Source organism: Saimiri boliviensis, chromosome 7 (assembly GCF_048565385.1).
Source record: "Saimiri boliviensis isolate mSaiBol1 chromosome 7, mSaiBol1.pri, whole genome shotgun sequence".
Taxonomy (NCBI): Eukaryota; Metazoa; Chordata; class Mammalia; order Primates; family Cebidae; genus Saimiri; species Saimiri boliviensis.
The window spans coordinates 9,349,595-9,377,534 of NC_133455.1; the positions used below are offsets into that span (position 1 = coordinate 9,349,595).

The following is a 27,940-nucleotide window of genomic DNA, read 5'->3' on the forward strand; positions in this document are numbered from 1 at the left end:
GCCCAAGCTGGTCTCAAATTCCTGGGCTCAAGCGATCCTCGCACCTTGGCCTCCCAAAGTGTTGAGAATTCAGGTGTGAGGCAATGTGCCTGACCTAAATGTCACCTTTTTTTTTTTTTTTTGAGACTGAGTCTCTCTCTGTCGCCCAGGCTGGAGTGTAGTGGCGTGATCTCAGCCCACTGCAACCTCTGCCTCCCGGGTTCAAGCAATTCTGCCTCAGCCTCCCAAGTAGCTGAGACTACAGACACCCATCACTATGCTGGCTGTTTTGTATTTTTGTTGAGATGGGGTTTCACTACGTTGGACAGGCTGGTCTTGAACTCCTGACCTTGTGATTCACCCACCTCGGCCTCTCAAAGTACTGGGATTAAAGGCATGAGCCACCACACCCGGCCAAATGTCTCTTTTTTGGTAAGTCGGGAGATGCAGCTCTTGAGCAAATCAGAGGCTATATAATCAAGACAGAAAGGAAAAATTAATTCATCAGAAAGTTTATACATACAATTATGAAAAAAAAATCAGTAACATAAAATACACACCAAAAAACAGGCCAGGCATGGTGGCTCACACCTGTAAGCCCAGCACTTTAGGAGGCCGAGGCAGGCAGATCACAAAGTCAAGAGATCAAGACCATCCTGGCCAACATGGTAAAACCCTGTCTCTATTAAAAAATATAAAAATTAGCTGGGCATGGTGGTGCATGCCTGTAGTCCCAGCTACTCGAGAGGCTGAGGCAGAAGAATTGCTTGAACCCGGGAGGCAGAGGTTGCAGTGAGCCGAGATCACGCCACTGCACTCCAGCCTGATGCCTGGCGACAGAGCAAGACTCTGCCTCAAAACTAAAAAATAGGTGGGTATGGTGGTGCACACCTGTGATCCCAGCTACTTGGGAGGCTGAAATAAAAGGATTCCTTGAGCCCAGGAGTTCAAGGCTGCAGTGAGCTGTGATCACACAACTGCACTCTAGCCTGGGAGACAGAGTGAGACCCTGCCTCAAAAAAAAAAATTTCTAGCAGTAACTCCCTATCAGTACATAAGACAGTGGCTCTCAACCATGGGTGACTGAGCCCCCCCGCACAGTCACCCATGGTTGAGAGATTCATACTCTTTTGCATGAGAGATTCATACTCCTATGCAAAAACCTACTAATGATTGTATTAAAATCACTTATTTTGGGTTTTGTTTTGTGTGTGTGTGTGTTTTTTAATGGAGTCACCCTGTCACCCAGGCTGGAGTGCAATGGCACAATCTCGGCTCACTGCAACCTTTGCCTCCTGGGTTTAAATGACTCTCTTGCCTCAGGCTCCAGAGTACCTAGGATTAAAGGCACTTGCCACTACGCCCAGTTAATTTTTGTATTTTTAGTAGAGACAGGGTTTCACCATGTTGGTCAGGTTGGTCTCGAACTCTTGACCTTGTGATCTACCTGCCTTGGCCTCCCTAAGTGCTGAGATTACAGGTGTGAGCCACTATGCCCTGCTTAATCATTTATTTTGCATGAAACATCTTATTAAGAATATGAACTTTCAAAGACAGCCATTTATCAACATGCTAAATGTTACTTTTTGAAAATCATCTCAACAGTATGGTACAGGTATTGATTGACTTACGACCTGTGCAACTTAAAACCATTCGACTTAACGACCACAATCGCTAGCCACGACTGCTCCGCGTCTGGCAGCGCAAACGTTGCCCAGCTGGGTGTATGACAGTGCGGACCAGCTTCCAGCAGCACTACCATCTCCACGTGCACCATTTCAACTGTACATATAGCCTACTCAACTTACGAGCAAATCATGTTATGACTGTTCCGCAGTGGTCGTAAGTCAAGCACTGCCTGTACTTGCTCAAAGTCCTCAGAAGTTAAGGTCAGCAGATCCAGCTCTTGAGCACACCAGAGACTAATCAGGAGAGAAAGGAAAAATCAGTCCACCAGAACTAGCTGTAATTCTTTCATTGATCCTGACCACTCCTTATTCTTCATTTTCATTTCACCACCACTTCTGTCGAACTCTATCTTTTCAAAAACCTGGAAGACTGCCATAGATCACAGCCCAGCAACTTTGGTTTTTAATTTAATTTAATTTTATTTTATTTATTTTTTTTTTTTTTGAGACGGAGTTTCGCTCTTGTTGCCCAGGCTGGAGTGCAATGGCGCGATCTCGGCTCACCGCAACCTCCGCCTCCTGGGTTCAGGCAATTCTCCTGCCTCAGCCTCCTGAGTAGCTGGGATCACAGGCACGCACCACCATGCCCAGCGAATTTTTTGTATTTTTAGTAGAGACAGGGTTTCACCATGTTGACCAGGATGGTCTCGATCTCTTGACCTCGTGATCCACCCGCCTCGGCCTCCCAAAGTGCTGGGATTACAGGCTTGAGCCACCGCGCCCGGCCGGTTTTTAATTTTAAATGTCAGCCAGAAAAAAGGGAAAGGCAGTCAGCATTTTGAGTGAGGGTGGAGGTGTATTTACTCAAGAATGCTGACTGGCGGCGCAGACTACCTTCTGATATTAAGGCTTTGGACATTCTCCTTTGACTCATTTTTCCATCCCATATTTATTTCAATTCAGCAATTTATTCTGACCAGGTTAGTGTTCCTCCTCCCAGGACTCACAGAGGACTGTGATTAGATCATCACCTCTTTTTGCCACATACTCAAGATGATCATTTCAAATAGATGGGAGAAAATCAAATTCTCTACTTCCAAATTAAATTTGAATATTACTAGCTCCTTACAAATGCCCTTCTGGCCGGGCGCAGTGGCTCATGCCTGTAATCCCAGAACTCTGGGAAGCTGAGGCGGGTGGATCATTTGAGGTCAAGTGTTGGACACCAGGCCAGAAGTGGTGGCTCGCACCTGTAATCCCAGCACTTTGGGAGGTCAAGGCAGGTGGATCACTTAAGGTTAGGAGTTCAAGAATAGCCGGACTAACATGGTGAAACCCCATCTCTACTAAAAATACAAAAATTAGCCAGGTGTGATGGTGGGTGCCTATAATCCCAGCTACTTGGGAGGCTAAGACAGGAGAATCATTTGAACCAGGAAGGCAGAGGTTGCAGTCAGCCAAGATCACACCATTGCACTCCAGCCTGGGCAACAAGAGTGAAATTCCGTCTCTAAAGAAAAGAGCTGGAGATCAGCCTGACCCAACATGGTGAAACCCTGTCTCTACTGCTGGGTGCGGTGGCTCACGCCTATAATCCCAGCACTTTGGGAGGCTGAGGCAGGTGGATCACGAGGTCAGGAGATTGAGACCATCCTGGCTAACAAGGTGAAACCCCCTCTGTACTAAAAATACAAAAAATTAACCGGACATGCTGGCACGTGACTGTAGTCCCAGCTACTCAGGAGGCTGAGGCAGGAGAGTTGCTTGAACCCAGAAAGCAGAAGTTGCAGTGAGCCAAGATCATGCCACTGCACTCCAGCCTGGCCAACAGAGTGAGACTTTGTCTCAAAAAAAAAAAAAAAAAAAAAAAATAGCCAGATGTGGTGGTGTGTGCACCTGGGGTCCCATAGTCCCAGCTACTCAGTAGGCTGAGGCAGGAGAATTGCTTGAACTGGGAGGTAGAGGTTGCAGTGAGCTATCGGGCAACTGCACTCCAGCCTGAGCGACAGAGCGAGACTCTCTCTTAAAGAAAAAAAAAAAAAAGAAAGAAACTCTGTCTCTACTAAAAATACAAAAATTAGCCAGGTGTGGTAGTAAGCACCTGTAATACCAGCTACTTGGGAGGCTGAGGCAGGAGAATCACTTGAACCAGGGAGGCAGAGGTTGCGGTGAGCTAAGATCACACCATTCCACTCCAGCCTGGGCAACAAGAGTGAAACTCCATCTCAAAAAAAAAAAAAAAAGAGTAGAAGATCAGCCTGACCAACATGGTGAAGCCCCGTCTCTACTAAAAATATAAAATCAACCAGGCCTGACAGAACATCCCAGTAATCCCAACTACTGGGGAGGCCGAGGCAAGAGAATCACTTGAACCCAGGAGGCGGAGGTTGCAGTGAGCCAAGATCACGCCACTGCACTCCAGCCCTGTCAACAAAGTGAGACTGTCTCAAAAAAAAAAAAAAAAGGGAAAACGTCCTCTGTACAGATACCAGTAACTACAAAACTGATTATCAATCTGGTTAAATAACATTCTTAGAACTATGTGAAGATGATAAATGTCTAACATCAGCCTGAACCGAAGTTCCAGATGGGAAAGAACACTATTCCAAACCCCGTGATCATCAGTAGGCTTTATTCAACCATTAGACTTATGCTGCACTGAAAGACAGTCCACTCCCTTCCACTGTATCTTCACTTTGGGGTCTGCTGTTGGGCCTCTATTTGCCTCTATCCTTCTTCTCCCTCCCCTTGACCCGGTCGTCTCTGAAGTCCCTCTCTCTCTCCCAGTCATTTTCGGGCCACACCCTGGGTGGCTCTCTTTCTTGCCATCTCTTCTCCCGGCCCCTGTCATGGTCTCGATCCCTTGTCCTCGAGTCCCAGTGCCTTTCTCGGGATCGAGATCGCTCCCGCCTTTCCCGTTTTCCCTCTCTATTATAGAGGTCGTTTTTAACGACTGGCAAGTTAATAGGTTTTCGAAAAGGCCGGTCCCGTCCCCCAAATCTCAGTTGCCCAGACTCCTTTTTCCCCCCCAGACCGCCTCCAAGTCGCCGAGGGATCCACCCTTTGAGAGTCCTTTCCAGCTCGTAGTCCACAAATATCTCATGTTGGTCAATAACCAAGCCGTCGGCATCTCGGTAAGCTTTGATCACGGCACGCTCCTCCTTGAATTCGATGAAGGCGTAGCCCTTTGAAAAGCCTGTGACCAAGTCCCTGACCAGCCGAAGCCGCCGGATGTCACCATAGCGGGAAAAGACTTCCTTTAATTTGTCCTCCTTTGTCTGCAAGTTTAGTCTGGCCACAAACAGGGTGAGGAGGGGATCTCCTATGACACCTTTGTTGGGGACATATCGTGCCAGCATTGCCCTCCAGACTGCGCGGTCATGTGGGTCTTCATCGGTGCCATCGATGCTACCCGCTTTGAGTGGATCATACTCCTTGGCGATGGGCACCCAATCGTTCATGTTCTGAGAATGATAACAGCAAGTGTGGATGCGGCATCTACTCTGAGCCACTCATTCAACCCTTACAACAACCCCATGAAACAGATACCACCAATCACCCCTTCTTGAAGATAGGAAAGGAAGGGGACAGCCACAGGGGCTAAGTCCTTCCCACTAGTAAGTGGGGGAGACAGCATCAAAGCCAGGCAGTCGTGCTCCAGAGAAGCCCTCACCCACTCCTGCAAATGCCCTCTCGGGAAGCAGAGGATGGCATGCTTGGGTTTCCTCCATACATGCATTATCTGGCTCAGCCACTTAAGGGCACTTACCACATGACAATGTGGCAGCGTGGATCAAAACTCAGACTTCCCTTTCAGAGCTTTTAAAATGATCACAGGAAAACTAGCCCAGGAACTGCTTGTGGAAAATGGCATTTTAAAAACTCTACTACCAAGAATTTCAAACAAATACCAACATAGAGAATCATATAATAACCGTCCACAAACTTCTCACCTGGCTCAGCTAGAACCTCCACGTGCCTGTGGCCAGAATATTCTGCCCCCAGGTAATTCTGAAACAAATTCTAGATCTCAGAGGCTGGGCGCGGTGGCTCAAGCCTGTAATCCCAGCACTTTGGGAGGCCGAGGCGGGTGGATCACGAGGTCAAGAGATCGAGACCATGCTGGTCAACATGGTGAAACCCCGTCTCTACTAAAAATGAAAAATTAGCTGGGCATGGTGGCACGTGCCTGTAGTCCCAGCTACTCAGGAGGTTGAGGCAGGAGAATTGCCTGAACCCAGGAGGCGGAGGCTGTGGTGAGCCGAGATCGCGCCATTGCACCCCAGCCTGGGTAACAAGAGTGAAACTCCGACTCAAAAAAAAAAAAAAAAAAAAAAAAAAAAAAATTCTAGATCTCACATCATTCATAATTTTTTTACTGTGCATCATTAAAAGATACAGACTTTTTTAAAACTACAAGAGAAAATGAACATTTGGATACACCATTTTGCAGTAAACAGATAACAAAGCTAAAGCTACGTGACTCAGTAGTGGGTTATTTGGTTCAAAAGGAATGTGGGATTTCTTCTCAGCTCCCTAGCTGATAATCCGGTTATGCCTGGCAGCATGAGAATTTACTGTAATGGTCATTTTTTTGCCTAGCAAGCACACTGCAGTTCTTATTCCTTCTGATACATAATTAATTCGTGGGAATCTTTGCTGGAATAATAAAATGCTTACTAACATTTCAGACCCAGCTAATGCTTATGTGACCAACCTACGAAACTACAGAGCCAATGCTGAAATATGTTACTTACACACCTTGGCTGGCTGAGCATGGTGGCTCACGCCTGTAAGCCCAGCACTTTGGGAAGCCGAGGTGAGCAGATCACAAGGTCAGGAGTTGAAGACCAGTCTGGCCTTCTGTCTCTACTAAAAATACAAAAATTAGCCAGGCATGGTGGTGGGTGCCTGTAATCCCAGATACTCAAGAGTCTGAGGCAGAGAATTGCTTGAACCAGGAAGCAGAGGGTGCAGTGAGCCAAGATCACACCACTTCACTCTAGCCTGAGCAACAGAGCAAGACTCTGTCTCAAAAAAAAAAAAAAAAAAAAAAAAAACCTTGGCTAAGGTCAGGCATGGCTCAAGCCCATAGCTATAGCACTTTGGGAGGCCAAGGCTGGAGGATCACTTGAGTCTAGGAGTTCAAGACCAGCCATTTCAATTAAAAAAATAATAAAATAAAAAAGAACTTTGGGGCTGGGTGCAGTGGCTCATGGCTGTAATCCCAGCACTTTGAGAGGCCAAGACAGACAGATCATGAGGTCAGGAGATCGGGGCCATCCTGACCAACATGCTGAAACCCCATCTCGACCAAAATGCAAAAAATTAGCTGGGTGTGGTGGCACACACCTGTAGTCCCAGCTACTCAGGAGGCTGAAGCAGGGGAATTGCTTGAACCTGAGTGGCAGAAGTTAATAGTGAGCCGAGATTGCGCCACTGGATTCCAGCCTGGGAGGCAAAGTGAGGCTCTGTCTCAAATAAATAAATAAATAAATAAATAAATAAATAAATAAAAAGAACCTTAGCTGTGCATGGTGGCTCACGTCTGTAATCTCAACTTTGGGAGGCCAAGGCAGGAGGATTGCTTGAGGCCAGGAGTTCAAGACCAGTATGGGCAACATAGGGAGACCCTGTCTCTAAAAAAAATATTTTTTATTTAAAAAGATCTTAAAACACAGGATGTGCACATGTACCCCAGAGCCCAAAGTACAATTAAAAAAAAAAAAGATCTTAAAACTTAAAAACTAAAAATGAAGGCCAGGTGTGGTAGCTCATGCCTGTAATCCCAGCACTTTGGGAGGCTGAGGCCAGTGGATCACCTGAGGTCAGGAATTTGAGACCACTTGGCCAACACGGTGAAACTCCATCTCTACTAAAAATACAAAAATTAGCCGGGCACGGTGACATGCACCTGTAGTCCCAGCTACTCATGATGTTGAGGCAGGAGAATCACTTGAACCCAGGAGGCAGAGGTTGCAGTGAGCCGAGATCATGCCACTGCACTCCAGCCTGGGCAAGACTGAGTGAGACTCCGTCTCAAAAAAAAAAAAAAGAAAAAAAAAAATTGGCCCAGCACAGTGGTTCACACCTGAAATCCCAGTACATTAGGAGGCCAGGAGCTCAGGAGTTCAGGAGTTGGAGACCAGCCTGGGCAACATATCAAGAGCTCATCTCTACTAAAATTAAAAAAATATTAGTCAGGCATGGTGTTGCACACATGTAGTCCCAGCTACTTGGAAGGCTGAGACAGGCGGATGGCTTGAGCCTTGGAAGTCGAAGCTGCAGCGAGCCCTGATCGTGCCACTGTACTCCGGCCTGAGCAACAGTGTGATCCTGTCTCAAATCAAAAACAAAAAACAGAAAAACAGGTTTCTGTGAAATATGTATGGTAGTTCTCATTCCTAACAGCATCTTTCCATAATATTTATTAAAATATCTGTAACTCTTTTCCTCTTACTCAAATTTTCCTCAAGGATCTTTCTGCTTTATTTCTTCCTCAGTTGATGGGTTATGTAGAAGGAGCGGTTACTTACTGGTGAACTGTGAATTTTTTTCCCCCTCAGTAAAGAAAACAAACACCTATAGAATAAAATCCAAAGTCGACGGCACTGCACTCAAGACCTCTCACCCTGGGTCTGCTGGCTCATGCCTGAAATCCTAGCAATTTAGGAGGCCAAGACAGGAGGATCGCTTGAAGTCAGGAGTTCAAGACCAGCCTGACCAACATGGTTGAAACCCCATATCTACTAAAAATGCAAAAAATTAGCTGGGCATGGTGGTGTGTGTCTATAATCCCAGCTAATCGGGAGACTGAGGCAGGAGAATGGCTTGAACCTGGGAGGCAAAGGTTGCAGTGAGCCAAGGTCACGCCACTGCACTCCAGCCTCCACAACAGAGCGAGACTGTCTCAGAAGAAGGGGGGAAAAAAAGAACTCTGACCCTCACTTAGTTTCTCACCACATCCCATCATAAAACATATTCTTCCCAGCATTTTGGAAGGCCGAGACAGGTGGTTCATGAGGTCAGGAGTTCGAGACCAGTCTGGCCAAATAGTGTAACCCTGTCTCTACCAAAAACTAAAAAAAACTAGCCAGGCGGCTGTAATCCCAGCTACTCAGGAGGCTGAGGCAGGAGAATCACGTGAACCTGGGAGGCACAGGTTCCAGCAAGCTGAGATCGCACCACTGCACTCCAGCGCAGGCAACAGTGTGAGGCTCCATCTCAGAAAAGAAAAAAAAAAAAAAAAAAAAAACTATTCTTTTTTATTTTTTGCTGATCCTTTCAACAGGCACAAACCCTGTTTGTAAACCACACAGGTTTGCTCCTCCCTCCCTGAATATGCCCTAATTCCCCAGCCCCATTCTTTCCCAGTACAATTTTTCTTTCTTTTTGGCCTCAACCACTTGTGTGAACATCTCAGTATGATTTCCTCTGCTGGGAATATCCTCTCCCTTTCTGTCTCCCTCATACCCACTTTTGGAAATTCTACTGGGCCTGTCAAGTCCAGCTTCAGCTCCCTCCACTATGAAGCAATTGTGTCTCTGCCACAGCTCGATGAACCTTCTTAAGTTCTGACCATGTTTTGCCCAACACACAGTAAACACTCTTCAGCGGTAGCTCCAGATCCTAGGATGCTTTCTGATAAATGCTGGGGAACTGAACCAACGTCGATCAAAAATCAGAACTGACCAGGCACAGTGGCTCACGACTATAATTGCGACACTTTGGGAGGCCGGGGTGGGCAGATCATGAGGTCAGGAGTTCAAGACCAGCCTGGCCAACATAGTGAGACCCCATTTCTACGTAAAACACAAAAATTAGCTGGGCGTGGTGGCAGGTGCCTGTAATCCCAGCTACTTGGGAGACTAAGGCAGGAGAATCACTTGAACCCGGGAATGTCAGAGGTTTCAGTGAGCTGAGATCGTGACACTGCACTCCAGCCTGGGTGACATAGCGAGACCCTGTCCGAAAAAAGAAAATCATGTAACTTTTTTTTAGTCCAAATCAAGCAAAGCTGATCATTTCACTGAGAACAAAAAAGCAGGACATTACACTGTTTACCACCACGTGGTAAAAGGAGGGCAATATTTCTGTCATCATCAACAAACTTTGCAGAGGCTGCCTCTCTGCTGTCAGTAAAGAACGAAAAACAGATGGAGTGACAGAAGGAGCACAGGATGAGAGGGAGACAATTGCAGTCGTGGTCTGCGCTTTGGCTCTAACTCAATTTGTGTCTTCTCTCATGGCTAGAATTTCTCCATCTGAAACAAAGAAGAGGCTGGGCATGGTGGCTCATGCCTGTAATCCCAGCACTTTGGGAGGCCAAGACAGGAGGCTCCCTTGAGCCCAGGAGTTCAAGACAAGCCTGGGCAACATGGTGAGACCCTGTCATCTACTTAAAAAAAGAAAAAAAAGGCCCAGGCAGGTGGCTCACAACTATAATCCCAGCACTTTGGGAGGTGGAGGCGGGTGGATCATGAGGTCAGGAGTTCGAGATCAGCCTGGACAACATAGTGAAACTGCGTCTCTACTAAAGACACAAACATTACCCAGGCGTGGTGGCACATGCCTGTAATCTCAGCTACTCAGGAGGCTCAGGTAGGAGAGTAGCTTGAACCCAGGAGGCGGAGGTTGCAGTGAGCCAAGATCATGCCACTGCACTCCAGCCTGGGCGATAGGGCGACTTTGTCTCAAAAAAAAAAAGAAAGAAAAGGAAGGAAAGGAAGGAAGAGAGAATAGAAGAGATGTCACTACATTACTTCAATAGAGAATTCCTGAGCTAGTATTCTCTATAACAAGCTCATTCTACTCGGCCTAAAATTCTGAGTTTAATCTTACTCCCCCACCTCCATCACCTGGTGGCAGGATAAAGGACTATGATTATAGCTAACTTATACTGAACATGTAGGAGGTGCCAACCACTGTACTAAGCTTTTTTTTTAATTATTTTTTTATTTTTTTGAGACAAGTCTTGCTCTGTTGCCCAGGCTGGAGTACAGTGGAACGGTCATGGCTCACTGCAGCCTCAACCTCCTGGGCTCAAGCAATCCTCCCACTCCAGCCTTCTGAGTACCTGGGATTGCTTACTATGCACCATCATACCCAGCTGTCTTTTTTGTTGTTTTTTATTTTGTAGAGATGGGGTCTCACTATATTGCATAGGCCGGTCTTGAACTCCTGGGCTCAAGCTATCCTCCTGCCTCAGCCTCCCACTGGGATTACAGGTGTGAGCCACTGTACCCAGCCTGTAATAGCCTCTTAACTCCTTCACTTCTCAACAACACCAGTACTTAGGAATAATATTATTACCATTTCAGATGAGCAAGGTCAGACACAAAACAGCAGTCTTTTGTCTCAAATCCTAAAGCTAATTAGTAGCCCAGTGGAGGAGTTAGAACCGGGGTGGTATGGACTCCAGAGATGGAGCTCTTACTCATTTCCTCTGATGCTTTTAAAATACAAGGTATTGGAGATAAGGAGGTTAAAAGAAACACACAAACTAGTATTCTGGGTGTCTTGAGGCTGAGACCCACCCCTCCTCCACTGAAGGAAAAGAACCCCTCCCCATTCAACATTAAAAAGTCACATGGGGCCAGGTCCGGTGGCTCATGCCTGTAATCCTAGCACTTTGGGAGGCAGAGACGGGCAGATAATTTGAAGTCAGGAGTTCAAGGCCAACATGGTGAAACCCTGTCTCTACCCAAAATACAAAAATTAGCCAGGTGTGGTGGTGCACACCTGTAATCCCAGCTACTTGGGACACTGAGACAGAGAATCACTTGTATCCGGGAGGCAGAAGTTGCAGTGAGCCACGATCACGCCACAGCACTCAAGCCTGGGCAACAGAGTGAGACTCCATCTCAAAAAAAAAAAAAAAAAGTCACAAGGATCTACCAAATAAAACTGATATTATTGTACACAGACCTCCTGTTCAAAGCTTTAAGACTTTTTCAAATTAAAATGGAAGATAATTATAAAGGGGTAAGCATGGACTTTGTTCTCTCTCTCATCTGCATGCTTCTATAGATACCAACCGCTGGTTTCATTGTTTCTCAATCTTTCTAGATGTAGTTCCTCCCTTGCAGCGTTAGGTTGAGATTTCCTACAACAATCTCCTTCGATTTTTATATTCTTTTTTTTTTTTTTTTTTTTTTTTTTGAGACAAAGTCTCCCTCTGTCACCCGGGCTGGAGTGCAATGGCCAATCTTGGCTCACTGCAACCTCTGCCCCCCAGGTACAAGCGATTCTCTGTCTCGGTGTCCCAACTAGCTGGGATTACAGGTGTGCATCACCACACCTGGCTTTCACCACGTTGGCCGGGCCGGTCTCCAACTCCTGACCTCAGGTGACCCGCCTGTCTCAGCCTCCCAAAGTGCTGAAATTACAGGTGTGAACCACCACGCCCAGCCTCATTCTCTCATTTTATTCATCAACAGATGAGAGCAGAAATGAATGATGGGGGTCAGGTGCGGTGGCCCACACGTGTAATCCCAGCACTTTGGGAGGCCGAGGCCGGTGGATCATTTGAGCTCAGTAAATGTTGAGCTTCAGGATTCTTATTGTGAAATGTAGCTAAATGTCACTTAACTAGATTTTTGTTAAGATTAGATAATATAGGCTGGGCGCGGTGGCTCAAGCCTGTAATCCCAGCACTTTGGGAGGCCGAGGCGGGTGGATCATGAGGTCAAGGGATCGAGACCATCCTGGTCAACATGGTGAAACCCCGTCTCCACTAAAAATACAAAAAAGTAGCTCGGCATGGTGGCGCGTTCCTGTAATCCGAGCTACTCAGGAGGCTAAGGCAGGAGAATTGCCTGAACCCAGGAGGCGGAGGTTGCGGTGAGCCGAGATCGCGCCATTACTCTCCAGCCTGGGTAACAAGAGCGAAACTCCGCCTCAAAAAAAAAAAAAAAAAAAAATTAGATAATATAGCGTCTATGAAAATATAATTACAAATTACTATACAAATTTAGAAAAATTTTAGCCAGGCACGCAGTGGCTCACGCCTGTAACACTAACAGTTTGAGAGGCCGAGGCTGGAGGATCGCTTGAGGCCAGAAATTCGAAACCAGCCTGGGCAACAATGTGAGACCCCATTTCAATCAATCAATCAATCTTCTGGGCCTGGGGTGGCGCCTATGGTCCCAGATACTTGGGAGGCTGGAACGGGAAAATCGCTTGACCCGGGACGTCGAGGCGGCAGTGAGCCAAGATCCCGCCACTGCTCCAGCCTAGGCGACTCCCTGTCTCTGGGGGGGAAGTGGGGGGGAAATTAAGCCTTTCCTTCCAGGGTCTTCAGAGTAAGACTTGACCGCTCCTGTGGGGAGCAAAACCGAAGGCGGGACCCACAAAGCCCCCCGGGCATGCGCAGTGGGCTTCGGAGGCAAACACGGAAGTCTCCGTGGAAAAGCCCATCCTCCCCATCCAGCCTCCAGCGTGCCCGCCGACCCTCAAGGCCGCTCCCCCGCCCCTCTCCTTTTGTGGGCGCCGCAGGGCGGAAGGGGCCATCCTTCCAGCCCAGCCCTCGTCCCCGCTCCTCGCAACGCAAGCCAGAATGTCGACCCTTTGCCAAGTTTCAACATGGCGGCCCACAGAGGCGCGGACACAGCGTCCAGGCCGCACTCCCTTTTCCTTCTCTCCAGCCTGACTCCCGCTCCCTCCGAGCCGCTCGCACTCACCTCGGCAAAGCTGGAGCTACCTTCCCACCGAGACAGGCGAGCGGCTTGCAGGCGACGGCAGATTCTCCGCGCCGGCCGCGACCCGACCTTTACATTGGTAGCTGCAGATTCGCCGCCGACGCTCGTTTCCTGTTTGCTTTTAGTTTAAAACTTTATTCACGTGGCCAGGGGCGGTGGCTCACGCCCGTGATCCCAGCACTCCGGGAAGCCGAGGATGGCGAATCACGAGGTCAGGAGGGCGAGGCCATCGTGGCTAACGCGGTGAAACCCCGTCTCTACTAAAAACACAAAAAATTAGCCGGGGGTGTTGGTGATTGACTGTGGTCCCAGCTACTCGGGAGGCTGAGGCAGGAGAATCACTTGAACCCTGGAGGCGGAGGTTGTAGTGAGCCGAGATCGCGCCACTACGTTCCAGCCTGGCGACAGAGACTCCATCTGAAAATAAATAAATAAATAAAAAATAAAAGCCGGGCGCGGTGGCTCAAGCCTGTAATCCCAGCACTTTAGGAGGCCGAGGTGGGCGGATCACGAGGTCGAGAGATCGAGGCCATCCTGGTCAACATGGTGAAACCCCGTCTCTACTAAAAATATAAAACATTAGCTGGGCATGGTGGTGCGTGTCTGTAATCCCAGCTACTCAGGAGGCTGAGGCAGGAGAATTGCCTGAACCCAGGAGGCGGAGGTTGCGGTGAGCCGAGATCGCGCCATTGCACTCCAGCCTGGGTAACAAGAGCGAAACTCCATCTCAAAAAAAAAAAAATTTTTTTTTAAAAATAAAAAATAAATAAAAAATAAAAATGTATTATTGAGCAAAAAAAAATGCAACATCGATATTTTAAATTTTTATATTTGAGACGGTGGAGGGCATCTGTAGTTTCGGCTGTTGGGGAGGCTGAGTCATGAGGCTTGAAGCCAGGAGTTCAAGTTCAGACTGGGCAACAGAGCAAGACCCCTATGTTTTAAACACACACACACACACACACACACACACACACACACGAGTTGTATGTACAGCACATGCAATGGAATACTATTCCTCCTTAAAAAAGAATGAAATTCTCATTGCTACAACATCGTGGATGAACCTAGAAGACATGCTAAGTGAAAGAAGCATAAGGACAAACAATGTATGCTTCCACTTATATGAGGGACCTAGGATAGTCAAATTCATAGTTAGAGAGTAGAATAGTGGTTACCAGGGTCCGCCATGGGTGTTAGGAGGATGGCGAGTTATTGTTTAATAGATACAGAGGTTCAATTTGGGACGACAAAGAGGTTCTGGAGATAGTACGGATGGTTTCACAACAATGTGAATCTACCTAATGTTATTTAATAGTTAAAACGGACCAGCCGGGCGGCAGTGTATCACACCTGTAATCCCAGCATTTCTGGAGGCCAAGGTGGGTGGGTCACGAGGTCAGGAATTCAAGACCAGCCTGGCCAACAACATAGTGAAACCCTGTCTCTACTAAAAATACAAAAATTAGCTAGGCATGGTGGTGGGTGCCTGTAGTCCCAGCTGCTTGGGAGGCTGAAGCAGAAGAATTGCTTGAACCCGGGAGTGGGAGGTTGCAGTGAGCCGAGATTGCACCACTGCACTCCAGCCTGGGTGACAGAGCAAGATTCAGTCCCAAAAAAAAAAAAAAAAAGTCTCCTGGGCGACCCAGTGAGAGTTTGTCTCAAAAAAAAAAAAAAAGGCCGGGCGCGGTGGCTCAAGCCTGTAATCCCAGCACTTTGGGAGGCCGAGGCGGGTGGATCACGAGGTCGAGAGATCAAGACCATCCTGGTTAACACGGTGAAACCCCGTATCTACTAAAAATACAAAAAATTAGCTGGGCATGGTGGCACGTGCCTGTAATCCCAGCTACTCAGGAGGCTGAGGCAGGAGAATTGCCTGAACCCAGGAGGCGGAGGTTGCGGTGAGCCGAGATCGTGCCATTGCACTCCAGCCTGGGTAACAAGAGCGAAACTCCATCTCAAAAAAAAAAAACAAAAACAAAAAACAGGTAAGGTGTCTCACGCCTATAATCTCAGCAATTTGGGAGGCCAAGGAAGGCAGATTACTTGAAGCCAGAAGTTCAAGACCAGCCTACCCAACATGGCACAGCCCCATCCCTACTAAAAACACAAAAATTAGCCAGGCATTTTGGCACACGCCTTTAATCCTAACTACTCTAGAGGCTTCTGAGGCTCAAGAATTGCTTGAACTCAGGACGCAGAGTTTGCAGTCAGCCAAGATCCGGCCACTGCACCCCAGCCTGGATGACAGAGTGAGACTATGACTCAAATTAAAAAAAGTTTAATCCCATTCAGGCCATCTCTAGTAAAAATACAAAAAAATTAGCTGGGTGTGGCGGCACATGCCTGTAGTCCCAGCTACTTGAGAGGCTGAGGCAGGAGAATCACTTGAACCCAGGAGGCAGAGGTTGCAGTAAGCTGAGATTGCACCACTGCACTCCAGCCTGGACCACAGAGCTAGACTCCATCTCAAAAAAATACAAATTAAAAAATAGTAAAAACAAGGCAAAATGCATGGCTCACGCCTGTAATCCTAACACTTTGGGAGGCTAAGGCAAGAGGATCAGCTGAGCCCAGAAGTTTGAGGCTGCAATGAGCTATGAGCATACCACTTTACTCCAGCCTGACAGAGGGAGACTCTGTCTCTAAAAAAAAAAAAAGAAAGAAAAGAAAAGAAAGGCCAGGCATGGTGGCGCACACCTGTAATCCCAGCACTTTGAAAGGCCAAGGAGGACAGATCACGAGGTCAGGAGTTCAAGACCAGCCTGACCAACATGGTAAAACCCCATCTCTACCAAAAATACAAAAATTATCCCGGCATGTGGCGAGCACCTGTAATCCCAGCTACTCAGGAGGCTAAGGCAGGATACTCACTTGAACCCAGGAGGTGGAGGTTACAGTCAGCCGAGATCGCGCCACCGCACTCCAGCCTGGGTGACAGAGCAAGACTCAGTCTCAAAAAAAAAAAAAAAAGGCAAAAAGGTAAATTTCATGTTACATATACATTAAAATGTCTGTGCACCCTGGTAGCAATAAGCATAACGTAGCACCTAGATCTTGGTTTTTAATATCATTCTCCAATGAAAGTAGCCAGTGCTCCTTAGAGAAATAGCTGACTCTAAAACTGGGACAAAAAATACTCCAGAAGGCCGGGTGTAGTGACTCATGCCTGTAACCCCAGCACTTTGGGAGGCTGAGGCAGGTGGATCACTTGAGCCCAGGAGTTCAAGACCAACCTGGGCAACATGGTAAGCCGAGATGGTGCCGCTGTACTCCAACCTGGAGCAAGACCCTGTCTCAAACAAATAAAAAATAAAAAATGAAGCCAGGTGCAGTAGCTCAGGACAGTAATAGCAGCACTTTGGGAGGCCAAGGCAGGCAGATCGCTTGAAGTCAGGAGTTCCAGACCAGCCTAGGCAACATGGCAAAACCTGGTCTCTAATAAAAATACAAAAATTAGCCAGATGTGGTGATGCACGCCTGTGGTCCCAGCTCCTCGGGAGCCTGAGATGGGAGGATCACTGGAACCCAGGAGGCTGAGGTTACAGTGAGCAGAGATTGGGCCACTGCACTCCAGCCTGGACGACAGAGCAAGATTCTGTCTCAAAACATAAATAGGCCAGGCGCAGTGGCTCACGCCTGTAATCCCTGCACTTTGGGAGGCCAAGCCGGGTGGATCATGTGAGGTCAAGAGTTCGAGACCAGCCTGGCCAACATAATGAAACCCTGTCTCTACTAAAAATACAAAAAATCAGCCAGGCGTGGTAGTGGACACCTGTAATCTCAGCTACTCAGGAGGCTGAGGCAGGCGAATCACTTGAACCTGGGAGGCGGAGGTTGCCATAAGCCAAGATCACACCACTGCACTCCACTCTGGGCAAAAAGAGCAAAATTCCATCTCAAAAAATAAATAAATAAATAAATAAATAAATAAATAAATAAATATCTGCCAGTCCCTACTGATATAAATAAATGATTGAATAAAGTGGGGAGAAGAGGCAAATCTCCCATGCAGAATTGCAAATAACTTATGAAGACAACTCCTCTCCAGAAAGTAGAGCAAGCCTAGGCAACATAGTGAGAACTCATTTCTTTTTTTTTTTTTGAGACGGAGTTTCGCTCTTGCTACCCAGGCTGGAGTGCAATGGCGCGATCTCGGCTCACCGCAACCTCCGCCTCCTGGGTTCAGGCAATTCTCCTGCCTCAGCTTCCTGAGTAGCTGGGATTACAGGCACACGCCACCATGCCCAGCTAATTTTTTGTATTTTTAGTAGAGACGGGGTTTCACCGTGTTGACCAGGATGGTCTCGATCTCCTGACCTCGTGATCCACCCGCCTCAGCCTCCCAAAGTGCTGGGATTACAGGTTTGAGCCACCGGGCCCGGCTGTGAGAACTCATTTCTAAAAAAAAAAAAAAAAATTAGACCAGGCACAGTGGCTTATGCCAAAGCAGGAGGATCACTTGAGCGTAGACATTTGAGACCAGCCTGGGCAACTTAGTGAGATCCCGTCTCTATAAAAAAACTTAAAGGTTTAAATAAATAAATAAAAGCTTAGTTTCTCAGTTGTACCAGCCACATTTCCAGCTCTTAATAGCCTCATGTGGCTAGTGGCTATCATCTTTTTTTTTTTTTTTTTTTTTTGGAGCTGGAATGTCACTCTCTTGCCCAGGCTGGAGTGCAGTGGCACGATCTTGGCTCGCTGCAACCGCCACCTCCCAGGTTCAAGCAATTCTCCTGCCTCAGCCTCCCAAGTAGCTGAGACTACAGGCACCCACCACCAAGCCCAGCTACTTTTTGTATTTTAATAGAGATGAGGGTTTCACCACGTGGGCCAGGCTGGTTTCAAACTCCTGATACCCTGAGCCACCGCGCCCGGCTTTTTTTTTTTTTTTTTTTTTTTTGAGACGGAGTTTTGCTCTTGTTGCCCAGGCTGGAGTGCAATGGCGTGATCTCGGCTCACCGCAACCTCCGCCTCCTGGGTTCAGGCAATTCTCCTGCCTCAGCCTCCTGAGTAGCTGGGATTACAGGCACGCGCCACCATGCCCAGCTAATTTTTTGTATTTTTAGTAGAGACGGGGTTTCACCATGTTGACCAGGATGGTCTCGATCTCTCGACCTCGTGATCCACCTGCCTCGGCCTCCCAAAGTGCTGGGATTACAGGCTTGAGCCACCGCGCCCGGCTTTTTTTTTTTTTTTTTTTTTTTTTTTTTGACCAAGAAAGGGTCTTTCTCGGTCACCTAGGCTGGAATACAGCAGCATGGTGGCCAGATCATAACTCACTGTGGTCTCTAACTCAACTATAGGCATGTGCCACCACACCTAGCTAATATTTGTCATTTTAGTAGATATTGCCTCTCACTGCTTTGCCTAAGCTGGTCTTGAACTCTTGGCGTCAAGCAGTCCTCTGGTCACAGCATTGCAAAATGATGTATTATAATAATCACAGGCCTGAGCCACTGCTGGCCCTTGTACTGGACGGTGCAGGTAGAGAACATTTCATCATTGCAGTAAGTCCTATCAGGTAGCACTGTTGAAGGACAGTGCCGTTCCATAGAAATCAAGTGTGAGCTACATGTGGCACTGTATTTTCTAGTAGCCACATTAAAAATGTAAAAAGAAACACAAGAAGCTAATTTCAACAAATATTTTATTTATCCCAACATACCGAAAGCATTGTTTCAACATGAAAATCAGTGGAAACATTATTGGTAAAACAGTTTATTTTCTCTTTTTGGCACTGTGTTAGAAATCCAACATATGCACTTTGGGAGGCCGAGGCAGGCTGATCACTTGAGTCCAGGAGTTCAAGAGCAGCCTGGGCAACATGGTAAAACTCCATCTCTGTTAAAAAATTAGCCAGATGTTGCCGGGCGCGGTGGCTCAAGCCTGTAATCCCAGCACTTTGGGAGGCCGAGGCGGGCGGATAACGAGGTCAAGAGATCGAGACCAGCCTGGTCAACATGGTGAAACCCCATCTCTACTAAAAATACAAAAAATCAGCTGGGCATGGTGGCGCGTGCCTGTAATCCCAGCTACTCAGGAGGCTGAGGCAGGAGAATTGCCTGAACCCAGGAGGCGGAGGTTGCGGTGAGCCGAGATTGCGCCATTGCACTCCAGCCTGGGTAACGAGAGCAAAAACTCCGTCTCAAAAAAAAAAAGAAAGAAAAAAAAAATTAGCCAGATGTGGTGGCATGTGCCAGCTACTCAGGAGCGTGACTCGGGAAAATCACCTGAGCCCGGGAGGTAAAAATTGCAGTGAGCTGAGGTTGTGTCACTGCATGTGAGCCTCGGTGAATCAAAACAACAGAAAAGAAATCCAAGATTTTTTTTTTTTTTTTTTGAGACAGAGTCTCCCTCTGTCACCCAAGTTGGGGTGTAGTAGCACAATCTCAGCTCACTGCAACCTCCACCTCCCAGGTTCAAGCAATTCTCTGGCTTCAGCCTCCCAAGCAGCTGGGACTACAGGCACACACTACACACCACCAAAGCCGGCTAATTTTGTATTTTTAGTAGAGATGAGGTTTTGCCATGTTAGCCAGGCTGGTCTCAAACTCCTGACCACAGGTAATCTGCCCACCTTGGCCTCCCAAAGTGCTAGGATTACAGCCGGCAGCCACCACACCCAGATGAAATTCAAGATGTGTTTTTATACTTACAGCTCATCTCAGTTAGGGCTTACCACATTTCAAGTGCTTGGCAGTGACATGCTGGTGCTACTGTAATAGGTCTGGAAAGTTACATTAAACTGTTCACAGCAGTTGCTTGGGGATCATGGTGGCATTGTGGAGGAAGACCTCTCACTTCTAATTATACTGCTTAGTAACATTTGACTTTTTTTTTTTTTTTTTTGAGACGGAGTTTCGCTCTTGTTACCCAGGCTGGAGTGCAATGGCGCGATCTCGGCTCACTGCAACCTCCGCCTCCTGGGTTCAGGCAATTCTCCTGCCTCAGCCTCCTGAGTAGCTGGGATTACAGGCACGCGCCACCATGCCCAGCTAATTTTTTGTATTTTTAGTAGAGACGGGGTTTCACCATGTTGACCAGGGTGGTCTCGATCTCTCGACCTCGTGATCCACCCGCCTCGGCCTCCCAAAGTGCTGGGATTACAGGCTTGAGCCACCGTGCCCGGCTCCTTCCTTTTTTTTTTAAACAGAGTCTCCCTGTGTCACCCAAGCTGAAATGCAGCGGTACCATCATGGCTAATTTTAAAATTTTTTTTAATTTGTATTTTAATTTTTTAAATCTTCATTTTGTTTTATTTTTGAGACGGAGTCTCACCCTGTCGGCCAGGCTAGAGTGCAATAGCTTGATCTCAGCTCACTGCAACCTCCACCTCCCTGCAACCTCCACCTCCCTGCAACCTCCACCTCCCGGGTTCAAGCAATTCTCCTGCCTCAGCCTCCTGAGTAGCTGGGACTATAGGCACTCGCCATCACGCTCAGCTAATTTTTGTATTTTTAGTAGAGACAGGGTTTTACCATGTTGGCCAGGAGAGTCTCGATCTCCTGACCTCGTAATCCGCCTGCCTCAGCCTCCCAAAGTGCTGGGATTACAGGCTTGAGCCACCACGTCCGACCATTCTTAATCATTTCTAAGTGTACTGTTCAGTAGTATTAAGTATATTTGTATTATTGTGCAACCAATCTCCAGAACTCTTTCATCTTGCAAAACTGAAACTCCCTCCCGATTAAACAAACTCTCTCCCTATTCCCCCACCCTAGCCCTGCCACCCACCATTCTACCTTCTGAATCTATCACAAATACTACATGATTTCACATATGACTTCCACTACGTTGCATATGCATGTGACTTCCTATACGCAGAATCATGTGATATTTGTCTCTTTGTGACTGGCTTCTTTCACTCAGAATAATGTCTTCAAGGTTTATCCATGTCATAGTATGTGTCGGCATTTCTTTCTTTTTTTTTTTTAGATGGAGTCTGGCTCTGTAACCAGGCTGGAGTACAGTGGTGCAATCTCAGCTCACTGCAACCTCCACCTCCTGGGTTCAAGCGATTCTTCTGCCTCAGCCTCCTGAGTAGCTGTGACTACAGGAGCGTGTGCCACCACGCTCAGCTAATTTTTGTATTTTTAGTAGAGACAGGGTTTCACTATGTTGGCCAGATGGTCTTGATCTCTTGACCTCATGATCTGCATGCCTTGGCATCCCAAAATGCTGGGTTTACAGGCGTGAGCCACCACGCCCCGCCACATTTCCTTCCTTTTTAAGCTGAATCATATCCATTGTGTAGACAGACCATATTCTCCATTCATCCACTGATAAACACCTGGGTTGCTTCCACCTCTTGGCTACTGTGAATAGTGCTGTTATGAACATGGGTGTGCAAATATCTCTTTAAGATCCTGTTTTCAATTCTTCTGTGTACACACCCGGAAGGGGAAATTGCTGGATCACATGGAATTCTACATTTATTTATTTATTTATTTTGAGATGGAGTCTGGCTCCATTGCCCAGGCTGGAGTGCAGGGGTACCATCTCAGCTCACTGCAGCCTCTGCCTTTCAGGTTCAGGCAATTCTCCTGCCTCAGCCTCCTGAGTAGCTGGGATTACAGACACACACCACCATGCTCGGTTAATTTTTGTATTTTTAGTGGAGACAGGGTTTTGCCATGTTGGCCAGGCTGGTCTCGAACTCCTGACCTCAGATGATCTGCCTGCCTCAGCCTCCCAAAGTGCTGGGATTACAGGTGTGAGTCACTGCTGATCAACATGGAGAAACCCCTATCTCTAGTAAAAATACAAAAAAATAAGCAGAGTGTGGTGGCACATGCCTGTAATCCCAGATACTTGGGAGGCTGAGGAAGGAGAATCACTTGAACCTGGGAAGCAGAGGTTGTGGTGAGCTGAGATGGGGCCATTGCACGCCAGCCTGGGCAGCAAGATCAAAACTCCATTTCAAAAAATATATATATAATAATAATAGCCATCCTGAGGGATGTGAGGTGATACCTTACTGTAGTTTTACTTTCCACTTATCTTTTTTTTTTTTTTTTTTAGACAGGGTCTAACTCTGTCACCTAACCTGACTGGAGTGCAGTGGCACGATCTCAGCTCACTGCAATCTCCGCCTCCAAGGCTCAAGCCAGCCTCTCACCTCAGCCTCCCAAGTAGCTGGGACTACAGGCATGCACCACCACGCCTGGCTAATTTTGTATTTTCTTATACAGACGGGTTTCACCATGTTGCCCAGCCTGGACTATTTTGCATTTATCTAATTAGTGATGTTGAACATCTTACTCATGCCTGTTAGTCTTTTTTCTTTGTTTCTTTTTTTTAAGACGGAATCTCGTTCTGTCGCCAGGCTGGAGTACAGTGGCACAATCTCACCTCACTGCAGCCTCCGCCTCCCGGGATCAAGCAATTCTCCTGCCTCAGCCTCCTGAGTAGCTGGGATTATCGGCTTTCACCACCACACCCAGCTAATTTTTTATATCTTTAGTAGAAACAGGGTTTCACCATGTTGGCCAGGCTGGTCTCGAACTCCTGAGCTCAAGTGATCTTCCTGCCTTGGCCTACCGAATTGCTGGACTAACAGGCATAAGCCACCATGCCGGGGCCCTGTTCACCTCTTGAAAGGTAATCAGATAGGTGCATCTCCAGGACTGCTAGGTCTATATAGCTAAACATTTATTACAAAACATTTTGGCCGGGCGCGGTGGCTCAAGCCTGTAATCCCAGCACTTTGGGAGGCCGAGGCAGGTGGATCACAAGGTCGAGAGATCGAGACCATCCTGGTCAACAAGGTGAAACCCCGTCTCTACTAAAAATACAAAAAGTTAGCTGGGCATGGTGGTGCGTGCCTGTAATCCCAGCTACTTAGGAGGCTGAGGCAGGAGAATTGCCTGAGCCCAGGAGGCGGAGGTTGCGGTGAGCCGAGATCGCGCCATTGCACTCCAGCCTGGGTAACGAGAGTGAAACTCCGTCTCAAAAAAAAAAAAAAAAAAAAACACATTTTACAAACCAAGCAGCAGATCTGGAGGGCACCAGGGAAGGCAGATATTTCTACAAAAGTTTCACACTAACAGAATCTCAAAGGAACATTAAGCATTCACTGCCAGGCCCTGGGCCAAGCTCATTTCATTCCCTTAACTGCTCTGTAAGGAGGGTGCTGCATTCCAGTGGTGGAGCACGGGCAGACTGGAGAGGAGGGTGGAGAACTTTAGTTTTTAATGCCCTCCCACCCACCACCCTGAATAAACAAATCAGGTTTTTTAAATGTTGCCTTATGCAAACACAGGCTGAAAACAGTGCCCTCGGCACCACCCTTCCCGCAGCTAGAGTCCTTCCCCAACCTCCTCGAGATAAAATCACTGACCCAGCACCGCAGGCATTTAAACCAGACTGGGAAATCTGCAAAATCCTTTTTGTTTCCATGTATGATTTAAGAAAAACAAGACCTGAAAATAACACAGCGAACAGGAAGGAAGCCATCCTGAGTGTACCGCTTGGGAAATAAATAAATGGCACCACCGTATTCAAAAGACCTTAAGACTTATTCTGCTTGGTGTACCAAACAGAACCACCAGATACTTGCCATTGGAAATGTCCTATTTATGGACATTCACCCCTCAAAACGTTTACAGTTCCCTTTCTATTGCATGACCCACCCATCTGCTTCTTTTTTTTTTTTTCTATTTCACTTTTTCCTTTGTTTAACCGTAAGTACAGCGTGACTTTCCCTCATGCTGCCTTTTCTGTCAGTCTGGTTTCTGCTCAAAGGTGGGGCAGGGAAGGGATGGGGGAGCTCAGTCACATACTGTAGCATGCCTGTCTTAAATCTCAGGGGAAGAGTGTTCTTGAAATTACTTTTAAAACTGTGTAATGACGTATTGTTGGAACTTTTTTAAAGGCTTAATTTTGGCAATAGAGGTGGTTTTCAATAATGATAGCTAACATTTATTGACAACTTACTATGTGCCAGATGCTGTTCTCTTTTTATTTTTTTGAGATGGAATCTTGCTGTGTCACCCAGGCTGGAATGCAGTGGTACGATCTCTGATCACTGCAGACTTCACCTCCCAGGTTCCAGCAATTCTTCTGCCTCAGCCTCCTGAGTAGCTGGGATTACAGGTGCCCACCACCATGCCTGGCTAATTTTTATATTTTTAGTAGAGACGGGGTTTCACCATATTGGCCAGGCTGGTCTGGAACTTTTGACCTCAAGTGATCCATCTGCCTTAGCCTTTTGAAGTGCTGAAATTACAGATGTGAGCCACCATTCCTGGCCCCTTCTTTTTATATATATAAAAAATATACATATATTTAGCAGGGCATGGTGACTCACTCCTGTAATCCCAGCACTTTGGGAGGGCAGGTCATGAGGTCAAGAGATCGAGACCATCCCGGCCAACATTGTGAAACCCCAGTTCTACTAAAAATACAAAAGTTAGCCGGGCATGATGGTGGGCACCTGTAGTCCCAGCTACTCAGGAGGCTGAGGCAGGAGAATCACTTGAACCCGGGAGGTGGAGGTTGTAGTGAGCCAAGATCACACCACTGCATTCCAGCCTGGGTGACAGAGCAAGAGTCCATCTCAAATAATAATAATTATTATATAATATATTGCTAATATATATTTATATATTATTATATATTTATATATGTATTATATAATATATATTATATATTTATATATATTTAAAATTATATATATATATATTAGAAATAGGGACTCATCATGTTCCCCAGGCTGGTCTTGAACTCCTGGACTCAAACAATCCTCCTGCCTTGGCCGCTCAAAGTTCTGGGATTATAAAATGCGAGCCACCGCACCTGGCCCGGACACTGTTCTAAACACTTACTTCATAACAATCTCAAGATGTAGAGGCCAGGTGTGGTGGCTCACACTTGTAATCCCAACACTTTGGGAGGCCGAGGTGGGTGGATCACAAGATCAGAAGCTCGAGCTCAGCCTGGCCAATATGGTGAAACCCTGTCGCTACTAAAAATACAAAAATTAGCTGGACATGGTGGCGCACACCTGTAGTCCCAGCTACTCAGGAGGCTGAGGCAGGAGAATCACTTGAACCCAAGAGGCAGAGGTTGCTGTGAGCTGAGATTGCACCACTGCACTCCTGAGTGAGACTCCATCTTAAAAACAAAAAACAAAAAACGGACGGGGAGCCAGGCGCAGTGGTTCATGCCTGTAATCTCAGCACTTTGGGAAGCTGAAGTGGGCAGATCACCTGAGATCCAGAGTTCAAGACCAGCCTGACCAACATGGAGAAACCTCATCTCTACTAAAAATACAAAATGAGCCGGGTGTGGTGGCACATGCCTGTAATCGCATCTACTCAAGAGGCTGAGACAGGAGAATCACTTGAACCCAGGAAGCAGAGGTTGCAGTGAGCCGAGATCACGCCATTGCATTCCAGTCTGGGCAACAAGAGCAAAACTCCATTTCAAAAAAAAAAAAGAATATGTTCTATTCTTATCCCCATTTACAGTTGGGAGACTTGATCCCTGGAGTAGGGGATTCATTTACTTGCAAGTGGCAGAGTTAAGATTTGTGTGACATTTTGGACTGGATGAAAAAGAAAATTAAAAAAAAAAAAAAAAAGATTTGTGCTCTGGCTCTAGAAGCCAAACTTTTCTTAATTTTTATTTTTATTTTTTAATTTGAAACAGGGTCTCACTCTGTCATCCAGGCTGAAGTGCAGTGGTTCGATCTTGGCTCACTGAATACTTGCCCTCCCGGTCTCCAGGGATCCAAGTGATCCTTCCACCTCAGCCTCCCAAGTAGCTGGGACCACAAACCACCACACCTGGCTAATTTTTTGTATTTTTTTTGTAGAGACAGTGTTTTGCCTTGTTGCCCAGGCTGGTCTCAAACTCCTGTGCTCAAGCAATCTGCCTGCCTCAGTCTCCCAAAGTGCTTGGATTACAGGTATGAGCCATTGTACCCAGCCATGGCCAGCCTCTTGAACACTCTGCTGTCACTCACTGGTTTTCAAACTTGCGCATGCTTTAGAATCACCTACAGGGCTTGTTAAAACACAGATGCTGGGCCAGGCGTGGTGGCTCACTCCTGTAATCCCAGCACTTTGGGAGGCCGAGGTGGGTGGATCACGAGGTCAATAGATCGAGACCATCCTGGCCAACATCGTGAAACCCCATCTCTACTAAAAATTACAAAAATTAGCTGGACGTGGTGGCATGCGCCTATAGTCCCAGCTACTTGGGAGGCTGAGGAAGGATAATTGCTTGAACCTGGGAGGCAGAGGTTGCAGTGAGCCGAGAGATCACGCCACTGCACACCAATCTGGTCCCTGACAAGACCCTGTCTCAAAAAAAAAAAAAAAAGCCAGGTGCGGTGGCTCACACCTGCAATCCCAGCATTTTGGGAGGCCGAGGTGGGTGGATCACGAGGTCGAGAGATCGAGATCCTCCTGGTCAACATGGTGAAACCCCGTCTCTACTAAAAATACAAAAAATTAGTGGGCATGGTGGCACGTGCCTGTAATCTCAGCTACTCAGGAGGCTGAGGCAGGAGAATTGCCTGAACCCAGGAGGCGGAGGTTGCGGTGAGCCGAGATTTCACCATTGCACCCCAGCCTGGGTAACAGGAGTGAAACTCCATCTCAAAAAAAAAAAAAAAAAAAAAACACAGATGCTGGAGCCCACTCAAAGTTTCTAAATCAGTGGGTTGAGAATTTGCATTTCTAAAAAGTTTCCAAGTGATGCTTGTGGGGCTGGCCCTGGGACCACACTTTAAGACTTCTGCTATCAGCCGGGCACGGTGGCTCACATTAGTAATCCCAGCACAGTGGGAGGCTGAGGCAGGAGGATCACTTGGGGCCAGAAGTGGGTGACAAAGCTAGGCAACATAGGGAGACCCCATCCCTAAAAAGAAAAAATTTTTTAACCCAAAACACCTTTATTTTCATCTTCAAAGAAGGAAAAAAAAATTTTTTTTGAGTTGGAGTTTCATTCTTGTTGCCCAGGATGGAGTGCAGTGGCACAATCTTGGCTCACTGCAACCTCTACCACCCAGGTTCAAGAGATTCTCCTGCCTTAGCCTCCGAAGCAGCTGGGACTACAGGCATGCACCACCACATCCAGCTGATTTTATATTTTTAGTAGAGACAGGGTTTTACCACGTCCACCAGGCTGGTTTCAAACTCCTGACCTCTGGTGATCCACCCACCTCGGCCTTCTAAAGTGCTGGGATTACAGGCATAAGCCACTGCACCCAGCCTATAAAAATTTTTTGAAAAATTAGCCAGGTGTGGTGGTAGACACTTGTAGTCCTAGCTCCTGAGGAGACTGAGGCAGGAGGAGCTCTTGAACCCTGTAGCTCGAGGCTGCAGTGAGTTATGTTCATGTTACTGAACTCCAGCCTGAGTGACTGAACAAGATCCTGTCTCTGGGGGAAATAAAAAAAGAATCTCTGCTATAATTTGTAATTGTTTTCATAAATTCCCAGTGGAGAGAGAAGGGCCATGGTTACTTATTAACAGATTGTCCAACTCTATGAGGGATCTAAGAGTTAACTTTCTTTTTTTTTTTTTTTTTTTTTGAGACGGAGTTTCGCTCTTGTTACCCAGGCTGGAGTGCAATGGCGCGATCTCGGCTCACCGCAACCTCCGCCTCCTGGGTTCAGGCAAT

At 47.1% G+C, this 27,940-nt stretch overlaps 1 protein-coding gene across 3 annotated transcripts; it reads right to left on the minus strand.

Annotated features, from left to right (window-relative positions):
- Window positions 1-4,222: 4,222 nt before the first annotated feature.
- On the minus strand, window positions 4,223-13,560 carry SNRNP35 (small nuclear ribonucleoprotein U11/U12 subunit 35). Of its 3 annotated transcripts, XM_074402080.1 has the most exons (3): window positions 13,289-13,560; window positions 5,377-5,461; window positions 4,223-5,071 (listed from the first exon to the last, which is right to left on the minus strand). In XM_074402080.1, the coding sequence occupies exon 3, from the start codon at window positions 5,066-5,068 to the stop codon at window positions 4,325-4,327; it is 744 nt and encodes a 247-aa protein (XP_074258181.1). In that variant the 5' UTR covers window positions 5,069-5,071; window positions 5,377-5,461; window positions 13,289-13,560; the 3' UTR covers window positions 4,223-4,324. The 3 variants fall into 3 exon arrangements, with proteins under 3 accessions (XP_074258181.1, XP_039327930.1, XP_074258182.1); XM_039471996.2 differs by lacking the exon at window positions 5,377-5,461 and having other exon boundaries at window positions 13,289-13,555; XM_074402081.1 differs by lacking the exons at window positions 5,377-5,461; window positions 13,289-13,560 and adding an exon at window positions 6,369-12,486.
- Window positions 13,561-27,940: the final 14,380 nt, after the last annotated feature.

What these genes read in the sequence shown, in the direction of transcription:
- SNRNP35 (XM_074402080.1), bottom strand. Translation starts at nt 5,068, where the DNA reads ATGAACGATTGGGTGCCCATCGCCAAGGAGTATGATCCACTCAAAGCG.